Source organism: Mytilus galloprovincialis, chromosome 9 (assembly GCF_965363235.1).
Source record: "Mytilus galloprovincialis chromosome 9, xbMytGall1.hap1.1, whole genome shotgun sequence".
In the NCBI taxonomy this organism is placed as follows: Eukaryota; Metazoa; Mollusca; class Bivalvia; order Mytilida; family Mytilidae; genus Mytilus; species Mytilus galloprovincialis.
Window position 1 is genome coordinate 6,129,977 of NC_134846.1, and position 11,375 is coordinate 6,141,351.

The following is an 11,375-nucleotide window of genomic DNA, read 5'->3' on the forward strand; positions in this document are numbered from 1 at the left end:
ACTCCACAAGAGACCAAATACACAACAATTAACAACTATAGGTGAGCAAAGAATCAGAATTTAAAGTTTTAAGAGTAAATAAGCGAGGGTAAGCAGGACGATCTTAAATCAAGCATGGAACAAAAAACACCATAATATGACATATATTTGTGTATTTCAAATGTTACAAACACCGTTTAAAAAAGGAAATAAAAGATATCGATGGAACTATAAAATTGGCAAAATACAAACCAATATTTTTGATTCTGTCTGTTTTTATTGAGTACCCTAGTTTTAAAGCCTTAGATTCTTGGGATGTTTGTTAAAACTATTTTATCAAACGAGTGTCCTCATAAGCCTAATGTCTAAAAAAAAATCCATGTACAGGTTATGAATATCAAATACGGAGAAGGATGTTTGTTGTATTATGACAAGGTTTACTATTGAAGAAGCGTTATAAGAATACAAAGTATTGATACTTAAGAGATGTGTTGTAAGTTTAAAAAAAATTAAACTGTAGCAGAAGTGTACAAATTTAGGCTTCCACGTTTAAAATCAGAAACACACCTATCATTAATATCAATAAAAAATCTATGAATAGAAGGAAATCGTACATGGTTTAAGAAAGACATAATAAAAAAAAAAAAAAAGATCATCAGCAATTTTTTTTGTTCAGAAGAACCCGTCTGACTGTTTGGTTCTGTCGTAAGAACCATGTGCTTTTAACTTGTTTCAACTTGAAAGAATAAACAGAAAATGGTTTTTTAAAAGTATAGAGCACGAATAATACAGCGGTCTTCATATATGATGTGTACAAGTTGTAATGTTGTAACAAAAATTCTGTACAAATTGTACAAAATAGAATTTGTACAGATTTTTTATACAAGTTATCAGTGTTTTATGAACCGCTTAATACAAATGGATAGTACAAGGACACAGTCTTTTGTTTCGCAATTTTCTGTCATATTTCCAAAACTACATGATACAGTCTAATACTAAGCATTAAAATAAAAACATTATAAGAAAACAAAAAGACGTTTTATGGGTATGATTTTGGTATAAGGAGAAACATAGCATTGGATTTTTCTGGTAATCTCATTTCCAGTTTCAGGACATAGAGAATACCACTAAATGTTTGGTTTAAGTATATAAATCTGAATGTAAGACATTTATTTAGATAAACTTTTATCACCTGGTGCAAAAAGGTTTGTGTCAAAAAAACTTATAACTTGTACAAACTTACATCTTGTACTGTGTATATATAAGTGTTAATGAAGTTATAAGGTAAAAATACAATACATCATGATGCCTTATATCCTTATGGACTGGATTTAAGACATTACGCAGTTGGAAAGGTCAAACTCGTATTATTGCATAGACAGGATGTGCAACACACCTTGATCACAATGATATGTGAGTTCGTCGTAACTTTCCGAAGAAAACGTTGATTATGAAAGATTATTTTCATTCAATCTACATTTATTGTGTTATTTACAATTTCAGACCTGAAAAGGATCGTAAAGTATTATCGTAAAAGCATGTCAATGATGTCCTTAAGTAGTCATTATCTCTTAGACTAGAGTAGAGATTGACATCAATTTTACAACTTTGACCTCTTTTGAAAGAGATATGGACAATAATCCCGGCCTGTATTTGATTAATTTCATGGCTCAAAATCAGAAGTTGTGGAATACAACATCTTATTTTTAATATAAACGTTTTATATCCATTAAAACCCAGTGTAATTTGGCGCTACATGTTTACAATAAGCTCTGCAAAGTTAACCTGTTGGTATGTTTGTCTTTTTGTTTGTATATTTTTTTGTTGTTGGAAAGAATGACATAAGAATATAATTTTACTGAACATCCGATAGCATTTAAGTGCTTTTCTAGAAATATTCCTATCATATATACATACATTTTTGTATGCTTATATACTCAAAATTTTCTAAAAAGTCCAAATGTCATTAGGTGACTTGTTTTTGTATTCAGATAGTATGCATCCGAAAATAAATTTAAATGACAGAAGCTTTTTTACCGATTTGCGTGTGTTTTTAGTAAATCGTACATGTTGTAATAGTGTTCCAAAGATTTGTACTCTCAAACGAAGCTTCCTTTAGAACAATACATGTGTGTTATCATTTTATTTCTTGTTATGAAGTCTTTAATGTATGCAAAATCTGTAAACTTAACGGAATAATAAAGTATGAATGGTCATTATGGACTCATTATGTATTTTGTATACAAACTGTTGTTTACTAAGACCATCTTGGTATTCTTTCTTGAACCTTTAAAAATTTATTTTGAAAGTGCACATGCACCAGTCATGTTGATTTCGGATTTTCTTTTACTAATTTCACATGTTACAGTGTGTTATTCGACATGTAATGCAGGTTCATTCGGTGCCTTCTACGCCTTTGTTATTATCTATGAGTGAACTGAATAAACTTTTCTGAATTCCATCAAATTGTCAAGTGATCTTATCTTAAATCCTACATGTAAAATTACACTTCGTACAACAATAGCAGGTAAGGACAGTCTTGCTCTCATAGACACAAAACAACTCGACTTAAACGTAGCATACAGCAACTATTAAAAAAATGTACGAGTAAAATCACTAAAAATACTAAAATACTTTCAGTAAAACTTATGATTAATTTTAATCGTGAGATGAAACATCTCCTATTTTTGTTATTTCAAAGCGCGTCGTACGTATTAAATTAATAACGAGTTGTTTTTTTCCTTCATTTTTAAGTTGTTATTGGTATTGTTTTATTGTTAAAATATTCAAAATGTCGTCAGTCATTACGAAAGTGTATAAATGTATAATTCATGTGTTTGTTTACGTTTTAGAGAAAATGCAGACAGTAAACGGCGGTAAGAAATTAGAGATGTAAAGACAAAAGTATTTTTTATTTATAAAAGAACTGATATGAAGTATATCCCTTGTCAAAAAATCCTGTAGTGTCGGATGGCAAACAAAAACACCCATCCAAATGTGACAAGTTCAAGGAAAACATTTAACAAAAATAACACATCTTTTCAAATAATCTGATACTAGGAAAAAATCTAAACCATCCATAAAACTATTCCAGAATCGCGTCTCTTGCGCATATAGTTGTTTTTATTTTATACTAGTACGTTTACATTTTATGGTCGTCATATGTATCAAAGTCCACTTTTGTGTTCATAACAGAAAAAAAGATACTGCAACTTAATTATATAATCGAAACATATGGTGTTATTTGGTTTTTTAGTTTGTAACCCGGATTTGTTTTCAATCGATTAATGAATTTCGAACAGCGGTATACTACTATTGCCTTTATTTAGATATAGACATACATACACCAGTTATCTGCTTTTTTGTCCGGCTGTTGTCTTTTTGACATATTCCCTATTTCCATTCTCAAAGAGGGACGAAAGATACCAAAGGGACAGTCAAACTCATAAATCGAAAATAAACTGACAACGCCAAGGCTAAAAATGAAAAACACAAAAAGACAAACAATAGTACACATAACATAGAAAACTAAAGAATAAGCAAAACGAACTCTTTTTAAAAACTAGGGGTGATCTCAGGTGCACCGGAAGGGTAAGCAAAATCCTGCTCCACATGTGGCACCCGTCGTGTTGCTTATGTTATAAAAAATCCGGTAAATAGTCTAATTCGGTAGGTCACATTCATGAAAAGGAAGGGGATTGTAGTTACGACGTAAGGAACATATCCGATATCTTTTGTGAAACGGTTATTCCATACCGGTCAACCAGCTCGTGATGGCGTCCGTACAATTTACGAAGGGATGATTTCAACTTCACCAATTTGAACTCTTTGTTTAATAGTTTCCTTGTGAGCAGCAACCCTCTATCAAGAAAATCATGATAGGAAATGCAGGCATGGGAATATCGTATCAATTTGGAGATATATACATTTGTACCCCGTATGCAGGTGCTGCTTGAATGTTGCTACTTAGAAGTAGAAAGTTCACAATTGGAAAGCTGAAATCATCCCTTTTGTCGTATAGTTTTGTTTTCAACCAACCCTCATTGTCAATATCTAGATGTAAGTCAAGATATGAGGCCGACTTAACTGTATCTGTTGTATCCTTTATCTCTGGTTCGATGGGATAGATGCGTTCCAAATTTTGAAATGTTCAGTGAAAGAACGTCATCAATATAGCGGAAAGTAGAGTTAAAGGATATTGCTAACTTCTTATCTTTCTTCCTAAGAAGTTCCTGTATGAAGTTAGCCTCATAATAATAAAGAAACAAGTCGGCAAGAAGAGGGGCGCAATTGGTTCCCATCGGAATGCCAACAGTTTGTTGAAAAACACGTCATCCGAACGTAACAAATATGTTGTCAATGAAGAAATCAAGCATCTTGATAATGTCAGTTTCAGAGAATTTTTTGTTTGAATCAGAGTGATCCTTTACAAAGTAGGATTTATCCCTCCCTAAGACAAGATACTTATATCTACGTTTTACATTTCAATGCAGTATCAAAAAAATCTTTGAAATCAGTTGCATGTGAATTTGTTGAGAATAATGTTATAGAAGGGTTATCAATATTTACATCGTCAGCTAATAATGAATTTGAAGATTTTAGCATAAATGATGCAAGTCTTTCAAGTTTCACACATTTGTATTTCAATTAAGAGTATTGTTGTTTACACTTCTTTCTATTTTAATTAACACGAGGTATGGGAGTTAACGTTCCATGTCAAACGGACCAAGAACAGTCAAATGCATTTCTTTTGACAAGCGTTTAGTTACTGTTGAGTGAGATTTAACATACGTACACAACTTTTACTTCTGCATCGAAAAACTAAAAAGATATGGACTTGTTGCTGTTATAGAACAATAACAAAAATTGTCGCATATATATACACATGTTTCCCCATTGATTTCAAATCATTTTTGAAACATGATTTTGTTGTCAAAATTTGTGTCGAAGATTTCATGTATACATGTCAATATAGTATTACATTGTCTGTATCATATAAGGAAATGTTAACAAATCAACACGACTAGAAAGATAATATTATAAATATACAATTTAATCTTATTCATGCAAGTTTACAATTTATTGGATCAAAAACTAGGGACAGTTCGGAAAATATGGCAGGTAAAATAAATCATGACTACAAATAACTTGGAACTATCCAATCGTTTCAGTGCATAGCTTATAGATATAACCAGAATGTTAAATTAATATTGTTCTTACCGATTGATGAATGGATTTATGTTCAATGTCCAATCGCGAATAGTACATGCATGTGTACCTTCTACTAGACCAACAAACTAAGCCGGATTATAAAAGTTATAATTCAAAAGTTCACTTTACTTATGAAAACTTGCTGCGAGTACTCTCAGATCTGTAGTTATTGTCTTTTTGTTGTTGGGATAAACAAGTACCCGACCACGTCCACTCTGTGTAGTATTTCTATTTGTATCCATCTGATGAGTTTAGCCTTGTTCAACATATTTTTATAGTTCGTTCTTATGTTATAATGTTACACCATTGTCCTTGGTTAGGGGTGGGTTGTGATCCCGCTAACATTTTTAACCCCGCCACATTCTGTATGTACCTGTCCCAAGTCAGAAGCCTGTAATTCAGTGGTTTTCGTTTGTTGATGTGTTATATATTTGTTCTTCGTTCATTTTTGTACATAAATTAATTAAGCTGTTAATTTTCTCGTTTGAACTGTTTTACATTTGTCATGTCGGGGCATTTTATAGCTGACTATGCGGTATGGGCTTTGTTCAATGTTGTAGGCCGTACTGTGACCTATACTTGAACATTTCTGTGTCTTTTGGTCTCTTGTGGAGAGTTGTCTCATTGGCAATTATACCACATCTTCTTTTTTATGCGTCACCAAACCCTGACCAATTTTCTGATTGCAAACCAAACAGACTATGCTCTTTCTCTAAAATACAGAATTCATGACTTTTTAATGACTCGGGTAGAACATAAGACTTCTGTAATTCGGAGCGAGCACGCTAACACAGAGGCGGTTTTTCTATCAATTTTTATTCAAGCAAAACTAAAAATACTTGTTACATTGTTGATTTGTATCAAGATCGTGTTTGTTAACATAGCTTTGTCTGTTCTAATACATCCTTGACTTTCCAATTTTCGGCTTTGGTCGTTTCTAATTGAGGTTGAATCAAGAAAAAACGATGATGACGTATTGAAATTTATATTTTTTTTTCGTATATAGATATTATATCTAGAAGATGTGGTATGAGTGCCAATAAGACAACACTTCATCCAAGACACAACGTGTAAAAGTAAATCATTAAAGGTCAATGTACGGTCTTTAACACGGAGCCTGGGCTCACACCTAACAGTATCATCGCATTGTTAAGCTATCAACTTATTGAAATATGTGTAGAAAAACGTTAATGAATACAGCATAACACATTTTCATCCGATTGCAGGTACTACCTTGGTATTTATATTACTGTTTGTGAGCTTTTATTCTTTTTCTCATGGTAAGTGTTATATTCTTATTCTGATGAATTTATTAAAACAGTAGTTAACGCTTGTTTCGGTTCCAGCAGATTTTTATAATAGAACTGATAAGGAGACGACTTTATATTCTATTTTCATGCGAGTCTTCTTGGGAAGGGTTACGTGCAAGGTTTTCATTTCTCGGTGTGTTTAATACTAAGCTAACTTACTAATTTACTGTCAGTAATTTAAACACGTAGTTCCTGTATTTTGTTATGCAAAATACGTATTTTCATATTGATAGGTAATGTTTTTCTTAATGTTTTGTTTTCTTTTCTTAAGTTCTTGCTTATACATGTATGCATGCCGTAAATGCCCTTTCCAGTCCTCCACAGGAAATGAAATTGTCGTCCACTACTATTACACTATTAAATGAGAATTTTAGGGGATAAAGGTTTATAAATCATCAAACAAGCATACACATGTATAAATGCAAAATGGGTTACCTAAAAGACAACCATGGGTCTAAATATTTTTCCTAACGATAGACAAGGGTACTTGTAAACAATGATTGAAAAAAAAGATATATTCAGAGTGTTTAACACTATATCCTATTGATTGTAGTACAAAATTTAAAAAAAGGATGTAGAATGTAGAATGAACGTTTATAATTCATTTGTTCTTTCAGCTCTAAACTGCATAAAATGTACCAATGCAGAATCCATTTCGGAGTGTCGATCTGAACGCGAGGCTGTGTGTACACCACCATACGAGGTAAATATTAATTGAGCTGAGTCGGATAGAATTCTACCGCATGCACTTGTACGTCTACTTTTCCATTTATAAGACATTAATTCATTTTTTTCAAACATTTAAATACGAAATAAAAGATGACTTTTCGTCTGTGTTGCAGGGTTGTTAAGCAAAATTCATTTTAGATAACAAAAAAAAAAAACCTAACATAAACCATTGTTGAAGGCGACCTAGAGTTGTTAATTGGCAATCATACCACATCTTCTATTTTACAGAACAAGATATTTTATTCATTATCTGTGTTTGCATAGTTGCCATATTAACAGATCTCAATACCACATATTAATCTACATTTGCTACATTAGTATAAAAAAAGAAGATGTGGTATGATTGCCAATGAGACAAATCTCCACAAGAGATCAAATGACACAGTGGATAAACAGCTATAGAAAATATTTAAGGTTAACTTAATAAAAATATAAATTATTTCCTCCTGCAGCAATGTTATACAGAAGTAGTAATAACAAGTCTCCTGACTAGACGCTATAATGCAGGATGTCGTTCAAATCGGGTGGGTATTATTATAGTATATAGTTTTGTTTGGTCGAGTGAAATATTTGTCGAATTTTACTCGGAAGTGGAAAACATAGTTCTTCAGAAAAGGCGTCATAAAGCTTGGTGTCCTTGTAGTCAGATGTGTATAGTTCTTCATAAAAGGCTCAATAAAGCTTGAAATCGTTCTAATCGGATGTGTATAGTAACGAAATATCGTTTAATTTCGTCAGTCAAGAATTGAATATTTTTTTTATGTTTAAACTCTTTTTCGTTTTATACCTTTATCGAGTTCGATTTGAAGACAGCAGTATATGGTTGCTTTTAATACGTCGGTTGATTGGAAATACATGAATTATTCTATATTGTAAACATCTCTTTTATGTTTGATTGGGATATAACCATTCTTCTCGCCTTTCCAATAACTAATAATTTATTTTATAATTATCAATAATTATTGTGATTAAAAGAGGAATAACCGACTACATTTGTACGCATGTGTCTGATGTGAACTGGGGAGAGGATATTAGCCGTTGACTGGTCTTTGGTCTGTATACAGGTGTCTGATGAGAACTGGGGAGTCGGTATGAGCCGTTGACTGGTCTTTGGTCTGTATGCCACTTACAAACACTAGAACAAAACCAACAACAGATATTAATACATGTATAGCGAATTATTTTAAATGTTCTTTAAACTTATGAAGACTGGAACATATGATGTAGGAACATTCCAGGATTCGGTTGCTAGCGTTTTTCTTGTTTTCTTGCCTAGACATGTTGCTAGCATTTTTCTTTGTACAGGCAAGAAAAAAAGAAAAACACTAGCAACCAAATCCTGGAATGTTCCTTCATCAAATAATGTATAGACAGATATGCACGTTTATATAGAAGGTACTAATCGATGAATTTATTGACAGATGCGTGCCTTACTAATGAAAATATTAATTAAAGAGTTTGTTCACAGATATGTACCCTTATAGAAAAGATAATGGGGAAAAGGAACTCCTTGGACCGACGTGATGCTTCTATAAGTTGTTCGTCATGCTGTTCCCAAAACAATGGAGGAGGTATACCCTGCAATGCAGATCTTTGTGGATTAAGTATGTATCAAGAAGAATTATTTGTTATCTAAAAGAAATTTGTTTACCAAAGAGGTTATGTTTTAACTTTTTAACTCTTTAACTCTGTAACTAAATTTGGAATTAATTTCGAAAATACATGTATCTCTATCGTGCAACAGGAGCGGATTCAGGCGTTGGAGTGGCGGGCGTACGCTCCCCTTAAAATTTGCAAAACATGGTTTGTCCTCGGCTTAAAAAAGTATATTTCGATAATTTTACCTCACAGCATTTTCGAATCGCTCCGATCGGCTAAAAGTTATATTGGCGCCCCTTACCTTTAAACTAAAAACATAGATCCGCTCCTGTGCAAAGCTATGATTCCTTTTCTGGCTTTAGCTTTACTGTTTGTACTTTTTGGATCAAAAGCACTCCACCTTTTTAATAAACTCTTAGATTTTCAAATAGTATGGCTTCAAGCATTACCGAAGAGACATGTATTGTCGAAATGCGCATCTGATGCACACACAAAAAAAGTAAATGTTATCAGCGGTGCTGGCTCTACTAATACTTCCTGTCAGATTGTTGATGTTAAATCGGATGTTTCATGCAGATAGATTATCACGCTTCCAGAAGGTAAACAAACCGTTGCAATAACTAATTGAGAAATCGTAGGTGGCCTGTAACAATGTCAAAGTTTCCCCTCTATCCGAAAACAATTACAATTCAAAATTATGTCAAGCAACATTTGACATAAACATTTACCATTCGATTTACTGCTGAATTGGTTGAACATATTTTGACAAACAAGTTAATCGTTGGGTCATCAAACCCAGAAAACTAGAAATTGAACAAACGAAACACATCAAAATTGGATGTAATCCAAACATTCAAGATAATGCTGCTCATGGTACATGTAAGACAGAAAAAACAAGTATGTAAACTTTGTTAGAGTACATTGCAAGATTAGAACATAAAACCGTCAATATAAATACACATTACATATAACGATAAGTCCATTACTCTAGGACTAGTAATGGACTTGTGATGTAACTGTAAAATAAACTTACTCAAAAGATACAGATATAATAGCTAAAAAAAAAAAATACTTATTCATCATAATTTGTTACAGTTGCATTGCTTGAAATTTAATATGGTACTGAACAGTTAAAGGTATAAATGCCACACTAGTTTCATTACTATTTTTATTTTTTATTTTATAGGTTCAACGGAAAACTGATCAAATACCAATAATTTTGCAATGAACAACTATTCAAGTTTTAAGAATTACAGATTTAAATTTAATATATGTATCGCTTGCTTGTTGTGCTGTTGAGTGGCGGTCGTGTTAATTATATATAACTCAAGTTTTCTTTTTTTCCTGTATTCAAATTAAAAATGTAACGTGCAATTCTTAGGCAAAATATGAAGGCAAAAAGATTGCAAAAGAAAAAAAACAAAAAGAGGACAAAAACACACAGTAACAAAAATAGACAGGTGTCTGTACCTTTTTTTCGAGCTGTTACATCATATCGTCATGTTAAACAAGAACTTATACCGTTTATGGGTGGATATCTAATGCGATTGTTTATCCACAAAAGACCAAAATGACACAGACATTAACAACTATAGGTCACCGTACGGCCTTCATCAATGAGCAAAGCCCATACCGCATAGTCAGCTATAATAGGCCCCGATAAGACAATGTAAAACAATCCAAACGAGAAAACTAACGGCCTTATTTATGTAAAAATATGTCAAAATTAAACTCAAAACGGGATATAGACAAAGCACGTAAGCAAAAGTGAAAGAAAGAATACAAAAAAGACCACAGAACACATTGGTGATATGTATACGTACCGAGCCACGTAAAAAGGCGTTTTTGTTTTCTGATATTTCAGTATGTTGAATGAACTCAAAATGTTCATGACTTCTACCCCTAATTTCTGTACAAAGTGACTTCATATTTGGTCAGCAGCTAAATCCTGATGAGTTGTGTGTTTTATTTTGAATGTGCTATAATTTGTATTTCTTTCTAATTTCGGTTTCTTTGGATTATGAACTGGCATATGCAAAACTACTTTTTTATTCTTGTTTGTATCAACATTTTTCAACATTTCGATAAAAATATTTTTGAAAAGGTTATCAAATTTTTTTTATACATGTACGCTTTTATTTTAACAATATCGTGATATTATTTTGACAATTATATTTTAGTAAATATATTTGAAGATATTTTTTCCGCTAAACATATATTTTATGCCGATATTTTCATGACTTTCGACCTTATATTCAACTAACATTTTTAAAAATGTTTTTTGTTGATTTTGCTGGGTTTTAGTGTTGTTAAAACGGATACTATGGCATTAATCATAATAAGATTAGCAATTGTGTCTTTCAAAGTTTATTTACTCTAAACAATGTCACTTTATTTTTAGTTACGTTTTAAATTCCTTATTTCTAATAGCATGTGCATTATATTATTCTTCGTTTTAGTATATTGTGGTCTTGTTATTGTAATCTAACACTGTCACTGTGCTTCCAAGATGGAGCCGCCTTGCGTCGGTTAGATACTTTTCTTCTA

The 11,375-nt window shown here is 32.2% G+C and overlaps 1 protein-coding gene across 1 annotated transcript; it reads left to right on the forward strand.

Moving 5' to 3' along the window:
- The first annotated feature begins 2,430 nt into the window (after positions 1 to 2,430).
- Positions 2,431 to 10,162, forward strand: LOC143044319 (uncharacterized). Its single transcript, XM_076216267.1, has 7 exons — positions 2,431 to 2,506; positions 2,832 to 2,855; positions 6,417 to 6,470; positions 7,118 to 7,203; positions 7,682 to 7,753; positions 8,698 to 8,833; positions 10,015 to 10,162. Exons 2-7 carry the CDS (start codon positions 2,837 to 2,839, stop codon positions 10,029 to 10,031), a joined length of 384 nt encoding a protein of 127 aa, XP_076072382.1. The 5' UTR covers positions 2,431 to 2,506; positions 2,832 to 2,836; the 3' UTR covers positions 10,032 to 10,162.
- Positions 10,163 to 11,375: the final 1,213 nt, after the last annotated feature.

Coding starts and splice junctions, on each gene's coding strand:
- LOC143044319 (XM_076216267.1), top strand. Junction 6,471..7,117: donor CTTTTATTCTTTTTCTCATG/GTAAGTGTTATA, acceptor TTGTTCTTTCAG/CTCTAAACTGCATAAAATGT. Junction 7,754..8,697: donor CAGGATGTCGTTCAAATCGG/GTGGGTATTATT, acceptor GTTTGTTCACAG/ATATGTACCCTTATAGAAAA.